This window comes from Bubalus bubalis, chromosome 17 (assembly GCF_019923935.1).
Source record: "Bubalus bubalis isolate 160015118507 breed Murrah chromosome 17, NDDB_SH_1, whole genome shotgun sequence".
Taxonomy (NCBI): Eukaryota; Metazoa; Chordata; class Mammalia; order Artiodactyla; family Bovidae; genus Bubalus; species Bubalus bubalis.
Genome location: NC_059173.1, coordinates 53760833 through 53786102, shown reverse-complemented (window position 1 = coordinate 53786102; position 25270 = coordinate 53760833). Strand labels below are relative to the sequence as shown.

The following is a 25270-nucleotide window of genomic DNA, read 5'->3' as shown; positions in this document are numbered from 1 at the left end:
TAAGTTCCCGCCGAGGTCTCCAGGAACCCAGTAGTCAAATCCAACAGATACTTCATTTTTCCACGTCATCAGCCTACTTCTTAAAACTCGCCTTTGTTTTCCCGTGACACCTCTCTTCTAGTGTACCTCCTGCCTGACTTCTTAGTCTTTGTTATGTCAGCTTTCCCATTTAAAGGTAGTATTTACCATGGGGTCTTTTCCTTTATAGAATAGTTGTATTTACTATTACGGTTTTGCTTGAACATAACTGTTCAATAATCTCATCCATGCATATGGTTTTTACTATCAAATCTATTGTCTTAGGCTAGACTGAAAGTCTCAAGATGGGTTTAATTACCTACTGGTTATTTCTTCCTGAATGTCCAATTGAACTCTTCTAAAATCTGTCCTCTTAGCTCAATAAATGACACTACACCAGCAACCAATTACTCTTGCCAAAAGAAACCTGAAGGCCATTCTAGACACTTGACTTCCAACATCCAATCTGTCACCAAGTCCTATTGACAGTTCATTCTAAATAACTTCCTTTCCCATCCTCCCTACCTTACTGCTTTGTAGTCTCAATCCTCTCTCTACTGTTTTCCATGCTACCAGTTGAGTTTCTTTTTTTTTTTTTTTCGGTCTCAGTCCAGTCCGTTCTCAGAACACGCTCCATCACCTAGTTCCCAGAACTCAGATTGCGCAGTGGTCACGTCATCATCGACCAGGGCTTGCAGGGACCACCCTAACGTCACCCAAATCTTAGCCTAACTGCCTCCCCCTAACCTCCCAGCCCCCGGGTCCCTGGGCCCATTTCGCCTGACACGTTTTCATAATCCTCTCAGGCTCCGGGCCAGCGGCGCCATCAGCCACGGGGCCCGATCATATAAGGAAAATACTGTGGCCTCATCCGGGGGCTGCATCGTGGACCCGGGGGTGACCCTGTCCCCTACGCCACTCTCTACACCCCAAACCTGCCAACCCCCCTGCCCCACTTCTCGCGCCCGGGCCTCTTGGGCGGGTCCCAGTTGAGTTTCTAAAATGAGTATTTTCATCAACTTCTTTGTGACTGCATTAAATTCTTCAGTGCATCTCATGCTAAAAAGATAAAAAACCCAAAGTCCTTGGATCTGGCATCTGCCTACATTCCCAGGTCTTAACTCTCTTGACTGTCCTATTTTAGGCATCTCCAGGCTACAGACCTACTGACATATATTTTCCCAAATATTTCAGGTATCTACCTTTGTTGAGCCATGTCATTGATGGCTTCTCTCTGGTCCAGTCTCTTCACCTGAATTTGAAGTGAAGGTGACAGACATCAAAATATTTCTGAAATAGGCTTGGAAGCCACAGAAAGGCAACAGGATAGATGAGGTCACATTTCAAGGTATGGTGGGAACATTCTCAAGTGTACCAGGAAGGGCCAAGCAAGTAAGGTCAAAGAAAAAGCCACCAAAATTGATGGAGTGGCAATAAAGAGGCAGTTCCATTAGGGGGATGACTGTGAAACCAGAATGTAAGGGACACAGCACCTGGTTCATTATCAGCCACTCTGACCCCTGTATGCAAATGAGTCAGGTTTAACAATATTTGGGCTTATAAAGTACCTATCCTGTGATCCTTTAAGCCTCTTGGTCTGCTTTATATGAGGACATTACATATGTGATCTATATTAGAGCACACTTTGGGGAGGCGAGAGGAACCCTACCTTGAATTCTACAGCCATTCCAGTAACTTCCCTTTTCATGGCTTTTCACTGTTCATAGTACAAGTCCTCTGTACTTGTGGTTCACCTGTCCTTCAGTCCCTTCGTTATTATCATCCTCCACAGTTAAAGCTCGGCCAGTCCTCCTGAGAATAAGACACTCTTTCCCCACCTTTGCAAGTACACTGATCTGCCTCCTGAATCACGCCAGAAACACAAGTGCAGCAGGGAGACTTGCAGGCACACTTCGTTTCACTAGGCTGCACTCGCAGATACACTGCTTTATACAGACCTAAGATCTGTGGCAACACTGCTGTCAACGTGTGTCTGTCACCGTCCTTATTCCAACAGCATTTGCTCAGTTTCATCTCTGGTAATATTCGTATTTCAAACCTTCCTCCTTCAGTGAAAAATAACTGACTCACTAAAGGCTCAGATGATGACTAGAGTTAATAAAGTATTTTTGAATTAAGGTACATAGTTTTCTTTTTTTTTGGAGATCATATTATTGCATTTAATAGACTAATGTCATGCAAATGTCACTTCTATGTTCACTGGGACACCGGAAATTCACATGATGCTTTATTCAGATGCTTCATTGTAGTGGTCTGGAACCAAACCCCCAATATCTTTGGGTACACTGTATTTGATTTGACATTTATGTACTTCACTTTTTATGTACCTATAGCTATCTTTTTAAACAGTGCACTTCAGCAGTAATGCTCTGGGTTCAGGACTTATAAATAAATGATATATTACAACTTCCAAGTTAAGAACTTAGAAAAACATGAATATTTAATGCAAAATGCTCCATAACAAAAACAAAACTCTAGACTAAACTAACAGCTGTTTTCTCCCATTGTATGTTTAAACAAAAAAATCTTGCTTATTTTACAAGGTTTTAATGATGTGATAAGTGCATGAAAGGTGGGTACTAAACTGTTTTACAGAATCTGCAAATTACTTGAGTTGTAGGACATGAATTCACTGAAATAGTGGTAACTTTGCTGCACGCTGGAAATCACCTGTGACGATTTTAAAATACTATTGCCGATGTCACATCCCATATCACTTAAATTATGTGTGGAAGGGGGAGCCAGGCATTGGTATAAAAAAAAAAAAACAACTTAAAATTGTTATTAAAAAAAAAATGATTTCATTGTGCAGCCAGGTTTGGACACCTCTGTCACAACTTTTACATTTAGACATCTGTCTTAATCTAAGCTTTTCTAAAACGTTCAACAGAAAAAGGTAGTTTAGGATATTATATACTAGATTCTAAAGCCGTTTTCTCACATTTTAATGAGATGAGTTAATTAACTAGGATGAGTTTTTTTAAGTTCTTAAAAGAGTACACTACGTTAGTACCTTGTCCTTTAAAAGAAAATACTTTCAGAAAGCTATGTATTAAGTGCCACCAATGCTACCATCGTTTGAAAAAATACTTTTGAATTACTTCTTGGAGCAGAACCTAAATTTTTAAACATACTCAACTAGGGACACAGATGGTAAATCCCCGATGGCTCAGATGGTAAATAATGTGCCTTGCAATTCGGGAGACCTGGGTTCGATCCCTAGAGAAGGGCATGGCAACCCACCCTAGTATTCTTGCCTGGAGAAGCCCATGGACAGAGGAGCCCAGCAGGCTACAGCCCATGGGGTTGCACAGAGTCAGACATGACTGAGTGACAAACACAAGGAGAAGAGACAAATTTTCCTACCAAGGGAGGTTTTAGTTGTAGAAATAGTGAAGTCACTTGAGATTAAGAAACCGATGTGAATTAAACTAGGTAGGTACTGCCATAACTGGCAAAATGAAACATGGCTAAAGTGCACACTACTTTTCTTGAGACCTAAAGAGAACTGGATATCCAAACTGTTCCAAAAAGTTTCAAAAATATTTTTAAGCAGTGGCAGCAATTAACCCAAATTGTCTTGAAGTGCAAATCAGTTTTAATGCTTTTAAGAAACCTAAGAGATTTCCTGGTCTATTCCCTGTATTGTAAATAAACAAGTTCAGAAAAACTTGACTCAGTTTCAGTTCAGGTAATCAGTGGAAGACCTAGAGACAGAACTCCTCTGGCCTCAACCTCTGTTCCCTCCCATCTATCTCACCATGCAGTGATCCCTGCTCTCACAAACTTAAATAGTAAAATGCTGCAGAATTTTGCTGGGTGTTGTCTCCAGGTTTACCAATCTGAGATGTCAGGGGTATCCCGTATGCAGCTTTCCATCATCTCTCCTGACTGGTGTTTTTCTCCCTGTGATGCAGGACTGTAATTATATTCCAGCATTCTAATGTGGTCTACATCTAGAAGCCTGAATCTGCTCAATGTGGCAGTTTAGACTCTGCTTTAGATTAAAAACAAAACAAAACAAAAACCAAAAAACTTGGTAGTTTATATATTGTAAGAACAAATGAAAGTCAACAAAAATAAGCAGATGAAAGACAGTGACATGAAGAAAAAGGCAGGACAGCAAAAGGAAATGGAATACATGCTACAGAATGTCACACAGTAATTAAAATCCAGCTATAAGGTTTGGTTTTGAATGTCTCAGCACCCAAAGCAAACAGGAATTCATCCTGAGATTTCATCTTGGTTTACCAGGAGCAGCCTAGAAATAGCAAGGCTTCTCCTAACATTCTGTCAAGAGGAATGGATGCAACTACGTCCTAATGAATAGTTTCTTAGAGGTGAGCTTTCCACAGACATCTGGTGAACCTGGAGTTGTGGCTGTTGCTTCATCTCTCAAAGGCAGGTATTTCTACTCTCAAGTCATAGTAGGGTTGACATCCTGTCCTGAAACTGAATCACTAACCTACAACCTCACATCTGTCTGGAGAAACGGGGGTGAAAAAATCTTGGCACTCCCAACAGTCCCTCACCTATTTGGGTCTTAATTTCTATTAACACTATCTGCCCTTTCAAATGGAAGGATTAAGAGTGCCTTGTTAGGACATCAAGTACTGTGCCCTTTCCTTTTTTGCTTTGAAGCACCGACCTTAACCTTAAACCTTTACTCGATGACTTACCTAAATTTACAATAGTTTTACAAATATCTGACAAATCTGAGGTTGACAAGATAGGTGTGATGCTATACTCTGGATGAGAAAATTGAGGGCCTAGGGAGTGTCGCAGTGGTCACAGCTAAGTCCTTTTACTTACAGCCCGCCCTTCTACAGAATTCGCTTTTATAAGCCCAGCTCCAGACCTCTTGCCATTCCAGTATCCAACCACTCTAGATAAAAGCCTGCCTGTACTGTATTTTTATACATGTCATTTAAAAAAGGTTCAGAGCTCCTTATTCAAGCACATTTTTTGGATGTCTTTCCAATTGAAATCAATTATGATTATCAGCGTGTGTTTTTATTTTCTTTTCTAGAATTTAGTCCCACTGGGACTTTGCTCAGATTATTTGGGCTTTTTAGGCCCAATTATTTTTTAAAATATTTGGCTGTGCCAGGTCCTTCCTTGTGACACATAGCTTTTTTTAAGCTGTGGCATGTGGGATCTAGTTCCCTGATCAGGGATCGAACCTGGGCACCCTGCACTGGGAGTCTTACCCACTCCATCACCAGGGAAGTCCCTAGGCTCCATTTTAAATTAGGAGCAGTTTTATGTCATATGCAAAGTTCAGGGCCAAAAATAAGGGACTTAAATGTTATACACACCATTATGCTTTACTGTGTCATCCCTACCACCTCATAGGATCTCATGAAATACAGCCATGGAGGAATAAAAAAATCCACTCTCACTGTCTTCAAGAATCTGGACAATTTACCTTCGAAGACTGATTATAACCGCAGTCAAAATATCATGGGCTATAAAAGGAAAAGCTGGCTCAAAAGGGACATAGGCATGGAATAAGAAACTCAGTAATAGAACATATTGATACTTTAGAAATCTAGAATAGAGATTTGTTATTTGCCGTTATGCCTTCAGGTAACTGATGGTCCACAAGGCAGAGCTGTCTACAAAAGAAAGACTAGAAAAGTAAAAGTGCCACCTAGCACGATTTATGAACTACTAAAAAAAACTTTACATAAAATGCTCACATGACTACATTTTAAATGAAGACAAATACAACAAAAGCATACAGAAGTATGTGTTTAGCCTACCGCCATGGCAATGCTGAAGGGTGACCGACTTGTGATATTTCCAGGAGCCCTTTTGCTTAGAGGCATTCCCACCAACTCCCACCCTTCTCCCATAGCCTGTTAAACATTTGCAATTGAAACACTTTTTTTTAGCTTTTATTCTCATCTAGATTTGCTTATGATATGGGTATGATGATTTCAAACTGGTGTGCTTTAAGGGTAGGTAAACAATATTTAATGCCTGTCCAAATCAGTATTCTGCTTCTCAATGTGCAAATTGATAAGATCTGAACCAGATGACAGCTGATACATATGTTCTTCCTACTTGCCATTCCTTCCAAATATTTTGTGTGTACAATATATACTGAAACCCTTATTTGTTTCAAAAGCATTTCCAATGCAGAATACCTGGAGGAACTGTTTTTGGGGACTCCAACCTTGTTACCAAGTGTTAGCTTGCAAACAGCACCAGATGCTGCCTTCAACTACACAGCCACCTTTGTCCACTTTAAAATGAAGGTCTGACTGTCTGGGATCGTGTAGAAAAGTAAAAGTGCCACCTAGCACGATTTATACCACATAACAGTATTAAAAGACCAAACTTATTCTCAGATTCTCTATGCATTAAAAAAACAAGATATTAAAACACTAGCTTTAAAAGACTATTTATTAATCTTAAATATTTACAACTCATGGGTTAAAATATATTATTACCAGTGGGCTGTTTTCTGGGATTTCATTAGGAAGGAGTTTCACCTTTTATCTTTACCACTTTATTTCTGAGCGAAGAGAATTTCAGGTTAACTTTTTATATTCTGCTTTCTAGATCTTTTAAAACCAGTTACCTGGCTATCTTAGTAAATCTCAACCACAGCGTCATGAACAGACCAGGAAGTTTCCCATCGCTAAAAAGAAGGTCCTACTGTCTTTAGCCACTACCACATAACAGCTCCTAAATATATCTACCGTGCAAAGCACATTCAATACAAATAACGGCAGAGTGACTGCAAATGAACACCAAGAGCACTCCAAGGGAATACCGGAAATGTGTAACAGTGACTAAATAATCAAGACTAGCCATGGAATCTCTTCAAGAAACACAATAAAGGAGAACACAGAGGCATAGCAAAGATTTATGAAGAACAGATCATGGAGAACTGGTATCTCCACTTAAATAACAAAAACCCCTCAAGACTAAATAGTTCCTTTGTGTACACTATTATTTTATTAGATTCCAATAAAAACATCTTTAAAGCTTTAAGAAAATTACTATAAATTACTCTATAACTTATGTTTTGCATGGTTTTAACATGTTCATGTTATAATTTACTTAATTTTACATGAATATATAAAAAATAAATATTGCCATGCATAACTTGATATTAAAAAACACATAAATAACTTGAAATGTCTAGAGAAACTGTTCCTGCATACTTGTTAATTATGGGAGACTCAAGCAAGTCTACTATTTTAATATGACTAACAGAAAAAGCTTCAAAACAATCCTAATATAATGCCCTTAAATGATCAACATGTAATTAATCCTAAGGGAAAGAAAACAATGCAAAGCAATACTGGAGTGCAAAAACCTTTTTTGCTGTAGGTTTTAATGGAAAAGGTTTTAAATGTGAGCTAACGGGGTTCCTTCCCAAGGGCATGCTGGAAACAAAGAAGTGAGAGAAACTGGGACCCCTTCCTCAGTCAACTTATTCTATTTCAGTTTCCTGAAACATCCCTGGTTAAGACTTCTGCGATTAAAAAGACACAGACAAGCGTTTATAAATATCCATCAAGGTTCCTCGTTAAAGCTGAAGTCACACACTAGGGACAGGTGGTCTGAAGGGTAATTGAAGGAAGGTAGCCGGTTGGGTCCAATCTGCTCCTCGGTGAGCAGGTCCAGGGCTGACCGCACGCTGAGCGCCTGCCTGGAGTACCAGATATAATCCAGCGTGTGCCGGCACTCGCCTGAGGTCCGGATCTTCCAGGTCGTGTACGGAGGTTCCGACTGCCCGTCAGCGCTCAGCAGCTTGTAGGCGCTGTTCAGATTGAGGCTGGAGGAAGCAAAGTGCTTGTAGACCTCCTCTGTGGGCTCTGCGTTGAAGTCTCCACAAACAATCAGGGGAATCTTGGCCCCCTGGGTGATGGTCTGCAGGTTTTGGAGAAGGTCGCAGCCTTGAGCTGATCGAAACCGCTCCCAGCCGGTGCGTGCCTTCAGGTGGGTGACGGCGATGCAGAACTGGCGGCTGGACTCCTTGCACTCCAGGGTCTGGGCAATGGCCACCTGGTTGGTTTTCAGTGTCATGGCCGTCAGCCGGATGTTGGCACTGTTGACCAGCTTGAATCGGTTTTGGAGGAAGAACAAGGCACAGCCGTCGGGTCCATTGTTGTGCTCCACATCCAGACAGGGCGACCAGGGCTTGGGGAAGAAGGTGCCCTGATAGCCCAGTCTACTGAGGAGGGGCTGGAAGGTGTCAAAGTAGTGGTCCACCTCTTGGAGGCACAGGATATCGGGCTGGTAGGCGAGGATCTCCTCCAGGATCAGACATTTCCTTTCTTCCCACTTGAGGGCTTCGATAGGGCACTGGACAAAGTTGTCTTTGCCTTCTCCAAGAGCTGAAATAAAAAAGCCGGTCAGTTGTCAGCTGCTAAATACCTGGGGGTCTCCTTAGGTGTGACATCACCCAAGACCTTCAGAGTACTTTCTCTGCTTCAGGTGCTCTGGAGGGGATTGTCTTACTGCACCGACCTCCAAACTAATTACCTCTTACCATCCACATGAAGCAAGGAATTGATTTTCACATTAAAACTATCTATTCCAGGACAGAAGACATAATAAAGCCACATATTCCAGGACATAAAACATTAAGTTTTGGCTTTAAACAATGTTCTTTGTAGTCTAAGAGATCTAAGCTATGTCAGATGAACTAAATACATTTAACCCAGTACTAGGCCTTTATAGAAACCATAAATGACACCTATTTTAAACGGGCAGCTTTTACCTATATCTGGGAAAAGAAAAAAAAAAAATGAATCCAAAATTATGGAAAGTCATTCAGTATGCCCTATTCCAGAAAAGGAGGGGAAAATGGTGACCCTGCTTTCTTCTTAAAATTTCAACAGCTCCATGATCAGCAGCACTGCACAAAGTTGACTGACACACCTGTTTTTTAAATCCAGCAGACCCAGGAAAGGAGTCCTTTCTACCATAACAAATATCTCAAAGCACAGAGAACAGAGGCAACATCTCTGGCCTCAAATTATAAAGGTGCGTTTGGATGAGAATCTGGCCAGAGTACCCAGACCAACTCCCCCCTCCCCCACCATTTCCTGCAGAAGATTCTACATCGCCCACTCAGTAGACTCAGTTTCTCCCTGGCAAATGTTATCTTAGTGCTGTGGACTGAAAGCTGGAGACAACAGAAAGTTTCAGGCTAATGAGAGACGGGGGCCTTGAAATCTGGATGTGTTGGGAGACAGAAGCTGTCACTAAATGTGCAAAGTCTACCAACATGTAAGTAAGAAATACCTCTGAGTCGCTCGATTTATCAGCGAAAATCATATGACTCCCTTTCCCCACCTCCCCTTGGGAGAGCTCCCCGGGCGTAGCCGCCCCCAACCCCTCGTCTGACACCCCGCCCCCGCACATGTGCGCACATGCGGAGGTGCATCGGGCATGCGCAGAAGCAGGGAGGCGGTGGTAGTTCGGGCAGAGATGCAGCAAGCCTACCTTGAGCAAGGATGTTCCACTGCATGACCCTAATGGGAGGGTGGCTACTGGGGCCATCGGCTGGCAGAGCCACAAAGTCCCTCTGGAACCGTGGGGGCCGGGTGTGCAGGACAGCCCTGCATTCCTCCAGGAGCTCTTTGGGGTCGATCGGCTCCAGGTGCTCTGGGTCAGGGGCCACCAGGTACTCTGGGTGCTGGGACGCCGCGCTGCTGTTGAGCGTCTTGGCGAGAGCACTGTAGAGCCTGCTCGTGCCGTTTCCCATGGGATACACTGCGGGGAAGGAGACACGGTTACACACTCAGCCTTCTCCTGCCTTTCTCCAGTTCTCACTCAGAGTGACCACAAGATAAAGCAGTTAGTGTCCACAGAAGCTGGGGCCGATGTTGCCACGTTCATGGTCTACGGGGTGGATTACAGGAGCTCCCAGGTTCTAGCTTTCTAGGAGGACAACTACTTGAAATACTACAGCTGAAATACCTTGATCTTTATGGCTTATTCTAACCTGAGACTTGTCTTTATAATTTGTAGACACAGTCTTACGAAAGCATGGGTAAACAAAATCCATATTCCTTTTTCTATGTATTTTAAATGAGAACTTGAAGGCCAGTTTTAAAGAGCCAGATGTCAGAAAGCCTGGTTACTCCGAGATGGCATTAGAGCAGGCTCTTAGTGTGTCGGCTACTCGGATCCCTATTACGCTGGATTAAAGAATCAGCCGGATTAAATCCAGGCTCTGGCTTTCTATAGGATTCTGAGAACATCACTGAGCAGTATAGTCTGCAATCTAATCTTAACTGCCCGATTTTTTTAAAATCAGAAAAGAGGTTGGCGGTGGTGGGGGAGAGATGGGGTGGGGAGGGGAGGGCATGGTGGTGCAGGAAGAATTGTCTAGGTCCATTTCCTGATGCTTCTGATTCTTCCCTAACTGGATAATAATTAAGGACAACAGAGCACAATCTTCAACAAGTTAACATGAAGGGAGAGGTATCTGTCACCTCACTAGGAGGCAGTGGATTGCTCCTTTAAAGGTCAGCCTTGTTTTCTCTTCATTACTGTGTAAATCAGGCCAGATTCTGCTTGGAATCATGTCGAAGATTCCTGGTTTGGAGGAACCTGGATTTCCTGACCTCATCCAAGTCCTTGCCTTCTCTTGAAGGACACAAAGTTTTCTTTACAAAACACATTGTTTGGCAAGCTGATTGCACGTGAAACTAGCAAGCCCTTGAATTCACCTTACACAGCAGGTCACAAAGGCAAATCCAAGTGTTCACCCCTAGGACCTATCCTTAAACATCAAGATCAAGATGCAAGCATGCTCTGTCATTCCTTTTCAACGACTCCCCAATGAGAAAGTGAGGCAAAGAAACACCAGTTTTCCCAACACACATTTCTGTGTACATGCAACTGCCTGCAAGCCTGTTCTCACAAAGGCACATGCATGAACACGCGCACACACTTGTTTCCTGGATGTCTGACTTGAATATTTTCTTTTTTAATCAATTTGCTTGCCTATCTGAGTACATGGGTCCAAAGAAATTTTCTTCTTGGCTGGCAGTACAACTTTGAAAATCTTTCTTCTGTACTTCTAGTTCAGCAAAAAGCGGTAAAAAGTTCTACTGTTTTCTCAAGCATGGTTTCCAGCATCAGTAATAGCCTAACAGTAGACCAATCTGTCAGGGCATCATGGCAAACTCACAAGGGCTCCAATATCTGACATCTGTCAGGCTCCAGGCAAATGAGCAGCTTGAAGCTGTTCAGTTTTAACAGGACTGCTCTGCATCCTTTTGATGACATCACCTTCTCCAAGCTGTGTTTCAGGGTGGTTGCTGTGATAAAAAAGCAAGTACCATGCGAAAATGAATGTGAAAAAGGTTAATTGTGTCCAACAGGAGTTGAAGATTTAAGGCGTTATCTACTAAACAACACTTCCTCCTAAAAACTTAAGAAAAACCTTTCAGTGAACAAGGAACAGTATAATGTATTAACACAATGAAAGTGCTGGAAGACATGCCCAGAAAGCCAATTATAATATAGGATAATTATATTAAGAAAATGACAAAGTAGTCTAAATTAGAAAACTTACAAATGAGGCAATGTGAAGAATTAGTAAAACATGTAACAGAAAGAAATGAGGAGATAAAGCTTGCGAGACAGTGGCAAATACTATGTACTTATTTAAAGCAAAGATGCAAATATGGATAAAAGGTTCTTGTAGCAGGAAAACCAATTCAAGGAAATGAAACACGTATTGATACGAAAAACTATAAATCAAGAAAACTCTTCAAAGTTTCAATCATGCAGGATGAATAAGTTCTGGAGGTTTAATGAACAGCAAGGTAACTTTAGTTAAGGATACTGTATCTCATACTTGAAATCCCTCCTCTAAGTGATCTTAGATCTTAAGTGATCTCACCCCACCCCCCGGAAACACACACTATGTGAGTGACATGTTAATTAGCTTGATTGAGGTAATTATTCAAGATGTGTACAAATATCAAACCATCACTCAGTACACCTCAAATACACACAATGTTTGCTAATTATACCTCAATAAAGCTGAAAAAAAGGTCAATGGTTTGAAAGAAAAATTATGAGGTTAAAAGAACATGTATCATGGACACAAACACACATACCTGAGACTATCAACCCAGAATGACCAACACCGACTGGACTGTAAAGAAACAGAAAAAAAATCCCTTGGACTCCAGGCCAAAAACAGCAAGTAACTTAGAAGTTAGAGTATCAGACTTCAACTGTAATGTTTTTAGACCAGAAGAAAATGAAGTTACATATTTGAAACATGTCAGGCTTTATATGTGAGCCAAGAATTTTACATCTAGCAAAACTGAAATTCTGACTCTAGGAGCACTTCTTCCAGAAAATACTAGAGCAGGGGATGGCCAACTGCAGCCAGATGTATTTTGTACAGTCCTTGATCTTCAGACGTAACATACACGCCCACAAGCACACGGTATGTGACAGGATAATTTCTGGCACTCAAAGCCAAAATGTTTACTATTGGGCCCTTCTCAGAAAAGTCTTAACCACCCCTGGAAGTAGCTTTAGACTAAATGACCAGAGATACTGATATACGAACTGGTGGTGCTGTATTAAACAGAGCAAATCAAGTCTAACTGAGATTAAGATAGTACAATATCCACTGGCTATGTGATCCAAGAATGAACCAATGAGGATTTAGTACAACCAAAAAAAGAAAAGCCTGGGGTGGGGGTGGGACAGAACAGGGGCACCAGAAAGAAGCAAGCATATTCAATTAGGAATTATTTAGGGACTTCCCTGGTGGTCCAGTGGCTAAGACTCTGAGCTCCCATTGCAGGGGGCCCAGATTCGATCCCTGATCAGGGAGCTAGATCCCACATGCTACAACTAAGACCCAGAGCAGCCAAAAAAAAAAAGAATTATTTGCAGTGATCATCATTAGTAATGGTAGAATCAGAATTGTTACTCTAGACTGCTTAAACTGGATGTTCTAATTTCATCATTCTCTGTTGTCCTTTTTTGGTTTGTTTTTGGAAATTTATAGGGCTGTTAGCTACAAAACTCAAGGAAAACACATTCTTATTAAAGCCAGCTCAGCTCAAAAAAAGCTCATTTTGGTCTAATAGTGGATTACTATATTTTGTCATTCACCTTATTTGTGACTTTTGGGGGTTTTCAAAAATTCAATCTAGCACCTAAAGACAAAGGCTTTGCAGCAAAAAAGAGGAAGGACACACTGCAATGTGGGCCTCAAAGCCCCAGTTCTAGGCCCAGTTTAAGTGGCTGGATTCTGAGTAAACCCAAAATTGGAGCCAACAAGTTTTGTTGATGACTTACTTGGATGTGGCCTATGAGAGAGCAGTCAAAAAAAGTTTCCAAGATGGGTGGGCTGAGCAACTACAAGGATGAAGCTGCCAATACAGGTTAGGAAAACCGGGTAGGGTTTGCAGAAATAGGAGTGTGGCAGTCAGGTATGACGATGTTCAGGAGAGAAGTGCAAATTGGAAACAGGTGGGAGATGTTTATTGACAGAGAAGGACTGAGCTCTGGAGCAGACTACCATGTCTGTTTGCTAACAGGGCTGACACATTAGAGGAAGAAACCCATCAAGCAGGCTTCAGGCGTGACGGCATGAGGGAGCTGACAAGTCCTCCCCCGAAAGAATTATAAACCTGAACCAGTGTCAAAACCAGCCACTTCAGTGCTCTGGATGTAGACCAAAGGCATACAACACACTGAGAAGCCTTTATTTGCGAAAGCTATTGAACCTCAGTTAAGAACAGTGCTGGTCTGTGCAGGTCCTGCCTGGGGCAGGCCTGGCCCCACCTCTCCCCTTCAGCTCTGTGGAAGTGATTCCAACTAGAGCAGCAAAGATAACGAAGTAAGTTAACATCTGCCCAGAAAAAAGGCCTAGGCCTTGATGGCTCTCGCTGGTGAGCCTATCAAATATTTAAACAATACCCATCCCTTCATAAACTCCCACCTACTGCTTCCCATGTACAGCCCCACTGGAAGACAGTCTGGGAGTGTTTAAAATAAATAAAGAACTCATGCCCCTAGGGATTTACCTAAGTGAGCTTAAACTTAAGTTCATTCAAAAATATGTACGCAAATGTATATACACAATTGTATTAATAAATGCCTGAACTGGAAGCAAAGATGTCCCTCAATGTGTAAATGTATACAATCACACAAAATAGTACACAATAAAGGGGAACAAGTCACAAGCATTTTGTAAGTGAAAGAAGCCAGATCCCAAAAATTACATACTGCACGATCCCACTCATAGGGCATTCTAGAAAAGGCAAATTATATAGAATGGTTTTCAGAGATTGAGGGAGGGAGCAGTGGCTGACAAGGAATTTTAGGGCAATGGAACCACTCTGTACAGCCATAGGGTGATGCATACATGACTCTGTGTCAAAATCCATTGACTTAACTATCCCTCACAAAGAGTAAACTTTAATATGCGAAAATTCAAAAGATCAACAGGGAGGTGGGGGGATCAAGAAGAAATGCAGACTCTGACAAATAAATCTATTACAAATATATGACAAATTCACAGAAGGGGCTTCAGGAAAAAAGGAATCATGTCACTTTGGAAAACAGCTTTTAACTGCTCAAGACTAAAGAAAGTGCACTCAAATTAGCAAAGCTATTTCTCTTGGGGGGTGGGTGTCAGCAATTCCAAAAATGCTTTACATGTATATTGTGGTTGAACAAATACAGTAAGTGATGGATGGTGGGAGTCTGATTTCTGTGAAAGAGGAAAGCTGCAGATAAATGAGGAAAGGTTTAGAAGGAATCATGTGGTACTGAGGGAGTCAAACATATCATCCAGATTCCATGTTTCCCTTATAGTACACATACATATATAGACAAAGCCATTAGGGATGTCTGAGACACCTTTGGAGAAACGCAGGGCCAAGGGGTTTTCATATCAACACTGAGGCATCCTTTCTGTCTTGTTTTCAACTGTGATGAAACCGCCGCTTTGTCAGCATTAACTCAGGCAGTTGGCCCCAGGCTCCAGTAGGGGCCACTGTGCTCTTCACCATTATTCATTTTTTAAATTGCCTGCTTTACCCACAAATGTCCTTAAAGTGAGGCAGCAATAAGTACTTCTGTTAAATTTGGAGCCCTGAAGACCTATCTTTAATACTTGACAAAAAGGAAAGTCCACATAAACACTTGTGCTGCACACAAAATACGCTGCCTTAAGCAACAGCACTCAGGTGAGTGCCTGGACTGCAAAACTCTCCCCTGTCTTCACCTCAAAGAACCAACAAACTTCAGTCAAGAAACAAGGCAGACATTTATCCACTAAAATGTAAGACGTGAGCCTGTCACTTTAAGGAAAACAGCTGACAGTATTTTTGCCCATGAGAAAAATTTCCCAGAGAAAATTCTGTAAAACACATCTGGCATCAGGAGCCTGACAAGTCCCCAGTACTTAAAAAACTTCTCTGACAAGATTGGAGATGATAGTTACTAAGGTTATTTTGGAGAAGGCACTGGCACCCCACTCCAGTACTCTTGCCTGGAGAATCCCATGGATGGAGGAGCCTGGTGGGCTGCAGTCCATGGGGTCGCGAAGAGTCGGATACGACTGGGCAACTTCACTTTCACTTTTCACTTTCCTGCATTGGAGAAGGAAATGGCAACCCACTCCAGTGTTCTTGCCTGGAGAATCCCAGGGACGGGGGAGCCTGGTGGGCTGCCATCTATGGGGTCGCACAGAGTTGGACACGACTGAAGAGACTTAGCAGCAGCAACAAGGTTATTTCTATACTGTATAACATCTGAAGAGCCACGTAACCTAGTTAACAAACTTCCCAAATAACCAAGAAGATGTTCACTGATATGGTATATCAGATTTGACGTTGCAAATAACTATTAATATAAGCTACCACAAAAGACTACCCACAATTATCCTAAAAGGCTATTAAAATAATTCTCTCCGATTATATAACCAGTGAGAGACTGGATTCATATCTTTTAACCAAAATATCCCAACAGACTGAACGGAGAAGCAACTAGGAGGATATAGACAGCTGTCACGTATTAAGCCAGACTTTCAAATGAAGAGATTTCCAAAAACGTCAAACGGTGCCACTCTTTCATCTAACCTTTTTATTGGGGGGGGGGGGGGGGGGGGAATGCTGGTTAAAAAGTAAAAACACAACAAAAGCCAGGATTATCTGGGTACACACCTGAGAAACTGCTGGAGTTGACCAACCTCGGGGCCCAAGGAAACCTCGAAGAGAAAAGCACACCAAACCCTGAAGGACAGACGTCACAGGAAGGCATCGTTGGAACAGCAAGCCTGTGCTGCCACCCACTGGCCACTGTGCTGAATCACCTCAGAAAGGTTAGAAAACTAACTCAGCAGCTAATTTTCACTGGTCCCCTGAAGGCTCCTGAATAAATGTGGCCACCTTCAAAATATTCACAAGACAACCATCGACCTAAAACAGCTTGGATGTTGGGTATGCAATATATTTAATACTTAATTAATAAATCAATAAAGATTTACAGTCCCCATGGCTTACAGCTTCATGGATCAAGTTCCAGTGGCTCCCTTTTTCTTACATATAGCCTTCTTCTGGTACTTGAAAAGTCAAAGTGAAGTCGCTCAGTCGTGTCCAACTCTTTGCAACCCCGTGGGCTGTAGCCTACCAGGTTCCTCCATCCATGGGATTTTCCAGACAAGAATACTGGAGTGGGTTGCCATTTCCTTCTCCAGGGGATCTTCCCGACCCAGGGATCAAACTCGGGTCTCCAGCATTGCAGGCAGACGCTTTACCCTCTGAGCCAGGAGTAAGAACCTTAAGTCACCCTTAATATTTAAATTACAACCCCTGTTCTTCACTCATTAGTTCCATGAGGATAGAGACTATATCTGCCTTGTTTATGGACTCAAGGTAGGTCAACTGGTTTCCAGAAATCATGGCTTCTCTTCACTAGTCAGATCCTGAACAAGTTATCTCTGTGGCTCTGTTTCTTCATCTGGGGATCACCATGACCTACTTCACTGTGTTACTGTGAGGGTTAAGAGAGTTAAAGGAGCTATATATACCTAGTACATTCTAAATGGCAGCTATTTTGTTACTTTTCTTTCTGGGATTAAAGAGCAGCTATTAACATTTGAGAGCCAAGCATGTACGACACTTATCTTTCCAACAATCCAGCAAAGCAGGTACTGTATTCCCCATTTTATAAACATGGTGACTGACTGCACAGTTGGCAAAGGATCTGGCCCTGGAGAGGGCTGCCTGCACCTTGGACCACTGCTTGTCTCTGACGGTGCCGACCCAGTCAGGATGACTGGATGGAGCTGCGCCAGGGGCACGCGTGGCAATTAACAAAGGTCCAATTTCACCTCATCCCTCTGCCCAAGTCACCGCCGTCAGGGCGTGCACACTGGCACAGCACAAGGTGTACAAAGCGGTGTAATGACCCGCTTTACTGGCACATGGCATTACTAGAGATATCAAGTGAAGGTCATGTCTCCCAACCTAGCAGGTCTATAAATACAAGCTCCTAGACACAGTGACAATCCCAGTGACCTTTCTTTGCTAGGCAGCAGTCAGACACAAGAATATCCAAGTGTGTTCTGGACAAAGCGGAGCTGTCCTTCAGTCATGCCAGATTCATCTCGAAAATATGGCTAGGCAAAGAAAAATCCCTCCACAATAAATACTTAGGTTAGCGTGTGAAAATTGGTGGTTGATTATGAGTGGGCTGGCCAAGCATTTGCACAAGCCAGACTCTTCCAGCAAAATGCTAGAAAACTGAAAAGGCAGAAACAAAGAACCTGGCGTGACAGCCGCTCTCCACCAACTGAGACGATCAGGTTTGTGTCACTACCTGGTGCCCATCGCTAACGCTCCCAGGAGCTCTGGGTTCACGGCTATGAATGAAATACGGAGCTGAGGAGTACTCTGCTATTCTTTCCTGTGAGTCAGAGGTCCACATACATCTCCCAGTGCCCTGTATGAGATGCCTATGGCTGCTTACATTTTTAAATGGTTGAAAAAAAGAAATTGTAATAGTATTTCCTGACATGTGAAAACCATCCAAAACTCCAACTTCAGTATCCGTAAATAAGATTTGTGTATTGTCAGCAGCTACTTCCACACTATAGCAGCCGAGCTGAATAGTTGTAACGGATATTTAGTCTATTAAGCCCAATATATACTAGCTGGCTCTCTATAGAAAAGTTAGATTTCCATAGCCTTGCTTGAATAATCACAGCCCTTGTAGGAAAAGAATCATCTTTTAAAATGTGTAGTGACACTGGCAGCCGTTTTAAAACCTCCAGTCCAATGACTCATTTTTAAGATGGAAATTGATAAATAATGTACAATAGGTCATCAGACATGAGGCCAAAAATACATTATTCTTAAGAGCTTTCCGGAATAAAGTACACACACGCAGATTTTTCTAAAGACTGAAAGAATATGGTTAAAATCAGAAAGGACGCCACCAGTGGGCTTAAGAAACAATTCCAGGAAGACAGAGACAGGTGTGAATTAACAGAGAACCCAGAGTGGAGGGCAATGCAGTACAAACTACCGAAGGTAAATTAAACATGGCTCTTCCCAAGGGAGCTCTGAAGAAACCCAAAGCTAAGTCCACCGAGACAGAGGGCAGGAGAGGCAAGGGGCCATCGTTAGGGTCATTCTTTCAGCAATGGTATTTGAGACAGCTGCTAGTTCTGTCACTTCCCCTCTCAGACAGAAGAGGGTGGCTTCTGCCAGCTGGAGAACTGGCTTCAGAGATGTGGGCCCTGGAAGGGCTCCCAAGAGTGATGGACGGGAAGGGAGGCAGAGCAGACCGTGGACCTCAGAGATATTTCTGAAGGTGTGGCTGGAGGGGTGAGCTAAGTATTGGAGAACACAGAAGGGAGCCTGCCTGCACCCCCGACCCCCAAATCTCCCCAACTACAGAGAAAATGCAAACTGCTCTCCCAGGAGGAAAGGTATGGGGGAGAAACAGGCTCACATAACTATATAGGACACAAAGACAGACTAGGCTTCTAGGAAGAAAGGAGCAGAGAATTAGAAAATGTCCAAAAATTGTAAACAACTGCAAAATAGACATGTTCAAAAAAATCTCATGAAATACAAAGAAACATTCTTAAAAATGCAAGAGCAGCCAGATGGTGGATCCATATGGACAACAATCTGTCTAGCAGGAGTTTAATAATATGACAACAGGCAATGTGATAAAATAGTGATGAAAATGATAAAATTCAAGAAACAGAACAGAAATTTTCCTGGGCTAGAGAATGGTATGTCCTGGGGCTTCCTTAGTGGATCAGTGGTAAAGAATCTGCCTACCAATGCAGGAGACATGGGTTCAGTCCCTGATCTGGGAAGATACCACATGCCGTGGAGCAGCTTAAGCCTGTGCTCAACTACTGAGCCTATGCTCAAGAACCTGGGAGCTGCAACTCCGGAAGAACTTGCACCCTAGAACCAATGCTCTGTTTTGCAACAAGAAGCCACCACAATGAGAAACCCGTCAATTGCGACTAGAGAGTGCCCCTTGCTCTCCATAACTAGAGAAAAGCCCACAGCAATGAAGGCCCAGCACAGCAAAAAAAAAAAAAAAAAAAAAAAAGAATGGCATGTCCTTAGACTGAATGGGCTCATCTGATGCTGAGACGTTTATCCTGACAGAACTTCTGAACACCAAGGACAAACAATCCTCAACTTCTAGAGGATAATCAGTACCGTCAAAGAGATTGCGGTTCTGAGGCAAAATTAACAGACATGTTATTTTTTAAAAATTATATTTTAAAATTGTCACGAAAATTTTCCAAATAAAAATTTAGAATGAACCACTCCTGGAAAGAGAAATTAATTGTAGAACACATCTCAGCAAATCTATTTGACCTAGAAAATCTGAAAGATGAACATCTTCAGCAACCCCCTCAGTGAAAGCAAAACATAAAGGAAACAGAAAACCATCATGTCCAGGGTGTCAGTAGGATATGCAAAATAACTTCCTTGTACCCCGTACTGGATGGACCTGCCCCAGCACTGGACGCTCAGAGTGGGGGACAGGCTGGGAAAAGCAAAGGAAAATGATGCACAAGGCGCTTCCTGGACATCCTGCTGCAACTTTTCTTTACTGCTCCATGATTCTGGCTCCAAGTAACTTTGGACTTCTCAGACTACTCCAGTTCCGAAGGGAAAAAGCAGTTTTCAAATCATTCTGCACAATCCCTCATAATCCAATAGCCGTCTCTACTGGAGACTAACTTCTGGGGACACTAGTTAAGAAACCTCTAGTAGGCTTCCAAGCATTTAGCAAAGCAAGTGTCTCACTGGCTGTCTGCCCAGGCTATATACATCAGAACTAGCAGATGCTCAAGGCCCACTTGCAGAAACTAAAATTCAGATGATCTGAGTGGGACCCAGGCATTCTTTTGATAGCGTTTTACTGGGAAAAAAAAAAAAGTCATCCCTCGGGGATGGGTTCCAGGATTCTCCTCGGATGTCCAAAATCTGGATGCTCAAGCTCCTTTTATATAATGATGTACACCCTTGGTATCTGCATCTGGGGATTCAACCAACCTTGGATGAGGAACCCACCCATGACGGGGTGGGGCTATATTTCATAAAGACATTTAAATCTGACAGGCATTTTTTCGTAGCCCTCTTTCTCCTGGACACTCCCGCCCACATCCCGACACTGATGCTGAATTCTGTGTAGCTGGTAGGTTTCAGGTGCTGCTTTGAGATCACATAGAGACAAGAAGAGAGCTACGATTTTTGCTTGAGGTCATACTCCTTCCTGTAGGAAGGCTGCTCTCCCCACAGCAAATCCAGAACTTCCTGGCTAGAACTCTGTGTTCCCAATGCAGGGGGCTGGGTTAGATCCCAGTCCCCAGGAACCAGTTTCCACATGTCTCAACAAAGATCCCATGGACCGCACAGCCAAATATTTTTTAAAAAATATCAAATCCAAAAATTTTCATTAAAGTACAAGTGGGTTTACTATGGAACTAAGCACCCATGCACATCATCCTTGCATTCAAATGTGATAACCATTCAAGTGGTTAGCAAAATTCTAGGAATCCTGATGACAGATCTTCATTTCCAATGCAATTAGTCATGAGACAATAAAATATTTGGCCTTTTAAGTGTACTGTGCTCAGTAAAACTTACGGATCAGTTGATATCGTGGTTTCTAATTCAAAAGCCCCCAGTAACTCACTGTATTTAAGCTCTTACCATTGAATGCTATAACAAATAGCTTGTTCTCCTACAAAGAAAATATATTTCTATAAAGCTTGATAATTACAAGCTGTTGCACTTCTCTCTCATAAGCAGATTACTCACATTGTTAAAGGGCATACTAAATAAAACCGCCTCCTCAAATGAGCTGGTATTTGCTTTTAAAATCGTACCAAGAAAAAAAGCAATGTGTTCCAGTGGTAGAGAACAGTAATTCAGCCAACTCTTCATTATCTGAGGAGGTGGCATCTGGAGGATGGCATTTATAAACCCAAAGATGAGACCAGACCACCGAGTAACTGTGACAGCTGCTGCTTGTCTATGGGCCTGTGATCCTTCCGTGAGAAAAGGTCCCCTTTAAACTCTAATAACCCAGCATCTGATGACTGCAAAGGGGCTGCACTCACCTTTCCAGTGACATCTGACTGCCACAGGGCATAAGTTATGAGGGAACTGATTAACAAATAGGGTCAACTTGGGATTTAGCACCCCTCCCCAAAAGATTGGGGCTTCCCAGGTGGTGCTAGTGGTGAAGAATCCACCTACCAATGCGAGATGTTAAGAGACTTGGGTTTTATCCTTGGGTTGGGAGGATCCCCTGGGTAAGGACATGGCACCCCACTCCAGTATTGCTGCCTGGGAAATCCCATGGACCAGAGGAGCCTGGCGGGCTTATGACCCATAGGATCCCAAAGAGTCAGACATGACTGAAGCGACTCAGCACACACGCACCCCAAAAGATGCTGGAGTGAGCAAAGTATAGCTTTCAGTTCCTTGGACTTTCTCTAGCCAGATGTCTAAACCTTGAGGCCTGTAATAACAATAATCTGCTTTTTATTTATTGCTGTCATTTTGTTAAGTAACGTGGAATTCGGGGCCCACCCGTAACGATTCTTCTTAATAAGTCTACAACAGGATCTATGAATCTTGGGAAACATTTGGCAAAGTACCTCCTCTCTCACCTTGCCACCATCCATGCCTCACACCTTCCACTTTGCTCCTGGCTTTTCCCAAGCAAAATGTTTTTAATCTCTTTCAATCTTAACTGTACTTCAAGGACCAATTCAAATGCCAACCACTTTTTGAAGCCAAAATGATCACCACTGATGGAAGGGACTTTATGCTCTCCAGCACCCTTGTGCCATTTGCAAACTTTTAACTGAAAGAGAATAAAAAAAGGTGTTTTATTTCTTTAAACACTCAGGTCTTTGTGCAAAACCCATCTCTCTGACTGGGCACTAAACTCAGAGGCAGACCATGTCTCACATTCTTTTACCTCCTATAAGGTGGCACCTAGCTCAAATGGTAAAGAATCTGCCTGCAATGCAGGAGGCCAGGGTTCGATTCCTGGGTCAGGAAGATCCTCTGGAGAAGGGAACAGCAATCCACTCCAGTATTCGTGCCTGGAGAATCCCATGGAAAGAGAAGCCTGGCGGGCTACAGTTCGTGGGGTTGCAAAGAATCAGACACCTCTGAATGACTAACACAATAGAGTGAGACAGACCAGAAATGGAAAGACTTTTTGAATGAATGAATGAGTGAGTGATCAAAGGATATGCAAATGAATGCATTCATGAGTTTCTCTCAACACGAAGCTGAAGCCAAAACTGAGCAAAATGAGAAACTGCCCTAGCTCTTGTAGTAGTTTAGCAGCCATAAATCCTTTCAATTTCTTTCTAAAACTAGGGGATTTCAGGGGACTTCCAGAAAGTTCATTAAGCATCTTTCTATGTCAAAGGCCTAAGATTCAACATGTCCTGACCTTTCTTCCCAGCTAACAGCACAGCTCTCTTATCTGTATTACACAAGCTATGTGTATTCCCAAAATGAACCTACTGGCTAACTCTGCCCCAGCACCTTCAGGAAATTTAAGGTAAGAGGTGAAGACAAGAGATACAGTGCTACAGAAGACACCAGTTGATTTTCTTTTACTTCTCCCACCTCAAACCCAACAATGTGCCTCTAGAAATTTTCCATTCTAACAGTTATTTCACAAATGCCAAATTGCTACATAACTGCAAAGAAAATCTCAATGACTGTCAAGTTCATCCTTTTTAAAAAAAAGAACAAGAGTTTAGTCTCCAGTAATCAGTTTAACTTCCTAATAATTTTTATTTTTGGTCACCCTGGGTGGCATGGCAGACCTTAGTTCTCTGGCCAGGGGTGGAATCTGTGACCCCTGCAGTGGAAACGCTGTCTTAACCGCTGGCCGCCGGCGAAGTCCCTTTACAAAAATAAAATCCTGATTTTAAAAAGAATGTCTCAATCTAAACATCCGCCAATAATCTGAATAGAGGCCAATCATCTGAATAGAGTTTAAAATCTTGACTTCAATCACATTTTGGGTGATCACTTTCAGTAAAGAAAGCCACATTGAACAAAACTTGAGAATTCCCTGGCAGCCCAGTGTTTAGGGCTCCGCCTTTTCTTTCACTGCCCTGGCGGTTCAATCCCCCATGGGGGAATTAATATCCGGCAACCCGTGTAGGGCGGCATAAAAGAGGTAACACAAAACTTTTGGAGCAAAAGGTAGTCGTTAACAATCTGAGATGTTCATACGTCTTAAATAGCAATAAACTTGAGTACGACTAAAATATATCTGCTAGCGTGATGAAACTGCCCACTTTTGAAAGAAAAGCTTTATTAATTTGTATGTAAATTGTGGCCGCGGTATTGAGGCCTCGGGCAGAAACTTACGTGGCCAAAAAAGGGAAAATCCAGGGAACTTCCCTGGGGGTCCAGTGGTTAAGACGCCAGGGTTGCAATGGAAGGAGCGCAGGTTCGATACCTGGTCAGGGAAGTAAGATCCTGCCTGGCGTTTCCCTCCCCGCAACCCAAGCAAAATCCAGAGTACGTGACCTATAGAACAGGTTCTTGGCAAAGAGATAGCATCATCTTTACAAGATCTTAACCCCAGATATACAGGGCGCATAATGACGCAAATATTAAGACTGGAAGGCTCCCCCCAAATTCAAGTAGATGTCCAAAGAGTCAAGGCGTGTTCATACATTTTTCAAAATTCAGACCACCTAAGCCATTCAGGCCACAGGATCAGATAAGTGTAACTTCATATACATATTGCATAAAATGTTCCATTAGCGCAATAAGTAAAACACAAATAATCTGCGGCCTCGGAAGGGGAAAAGGTAACTTAGGTCAAGAGCCAGAAATACTGAAACCGCGGCATCAAACGGGAAGGATTAAACGGGAACCTAGCACGGGGTTGCAGCTCCTACCGGACGCGGTGCAAGCCCCAGGCAAGAGAAGGCGGCAAAGGAGGGCAGACACGGCGGCTCAGGGAGAAGAGGCACCGCTTCCCGGTCGCACCACACCGCTCGGCAGCCCCCGGCTTCCCATTCATTCCCCGCCGTCTCCAGGTGGCGGCCGCCGCGTTCTCCGCCCGGAACGGCGGTGCACTCACCTGTTCGGGAGCACGACCTCGCGACGTCGCGGGCCGCCGAAGCCGCCGCCAGAAGCCGGGGGTACGGGAGCCGCGGTGCGGCCGTGGGCGAGAGGCGGCGCGGCGGCGGCGGCGGGCCGGGCGGGCGGCGCAGGCCGGGAGCGTCCCTCTGCAGCAGGGCGGAGCAGAGCCGCCGCGGGCTCTGATACATGCCGGGCGCCGCCGCCAAAACCGCCGCGGCCCCTCGCGCGCCCCACCGACCTGCGGGCCCAGCCGAGGCGGGCAAGCCCAGCAGACTCTTGGGGCTTTCCGAGCAGAGGCTCCGGGGATCCTTCTCTTCCAGCCGCGGCCCGGGGGAAGGTCGCAGGCAGACAAGCCCGAGACGGCGCGAACAAACCTGCGGATGCTGTGAAGCGGAGGCGCTGTCTGCCGCGGGCCGGCTGGAGCTGGAGGGTAACCGGCGAGCGCAGCGCGCTGACAAAGCGGGCGCTACCAAGCGAACCAGGGAGGGGGTGTCCGTGGGACCTGCGCCCGGCGCGACCTGGCAGGGATTCGTAGAACCGGAGTGATCCTTCTTTGAGAGGACGCAGATCTTCAGCTGTTTATGGGG

General features: G+C 43.5%; 1 protein-coding gene and 2 non-coding genes across 7 annotated transcripts; all 3 read right to left on the bottom strand.

Annotated features, from left to right (window-relative positions):
- Positions 1–624: 624 nt before the first annotated feature.
- LOC112580059 lies at positions 625–706 on the bottom strand. The gene has a single exon (XR_003104413.1). It is a non-coding gene; the product is annotated as a small Cajal body-specific RNA 18 (non-coding RNA).
- A 67-nt stretch (positions 707–773) lies between these two features.
- LOC112580061 lies at positions 774–916 on the bottom strand. The gene has a single exon (XR_003104415.2). It is a non-coding gene; the product is annotated as a small Cajal body-specific RNA 17 (non-coding RNA).
- A 5516-nt stretch (positions 917–6432) lies between these two features.
- Positions 6433–25270, bottom strand: NOCT (nocturnin). Of its 5 annotated transcripts, XM_025268078.3 has the most exons (4): positions 24682–25200; positions 12144–12181; positions 9511–9780; positions 6433–8396 (listed from the first exon to the last, which is right to left on the bottom strand). In XM_025268078.3, exons 3-4 carry the CDS (start codon positions 9770–9772, stop codon positions 7573–7575), a joined length of 1086 nt encoding a protein of 361 aa, XP_025123863.1. In that variant the 5' UTR covers positions 9773–9780; positions 12144–12181; positions 24682–25200; the 3' UTR covers positions 6433–7572. The 5 variants fall into 5 exon arrangements, with proteins under 5 accessions (XP_025123863.1, XP_025123865.1, XP_006079342.1 ...); XM_025268080.3 differs by lacking the exon at positions 12144–12181 and having other exon boundaries at positions 25058–25270; XM_006079280.4 differs by lacking the exon at positions 12144–12181 and having other exon boundaries at positions 24682–25014.

Coding starts and splice junctions, on each gene's coding strand:
- NOCT (XM_006079280.4), bottom strand. CDS start 24,871: ATGTATCAGAGCCCGCGGCGGCTCTGCTCCGCCCTGCTGCAGAGGGAC. Junction 9,781..24,681: donor GAGGTCGTGCTCCCGAACAG/GTGAGTGCACCG, acceptor CCTTCCCCGCAG/TGTATCCCATGGGAAACGGC. Junction 8,397..9,510: donor GTGGAACATCCTTGCTCAAG/GTAGGCTTGCTG, acceptor TTTTTATTTCAG/CTCTTGGAGAAGGCAAAGAC.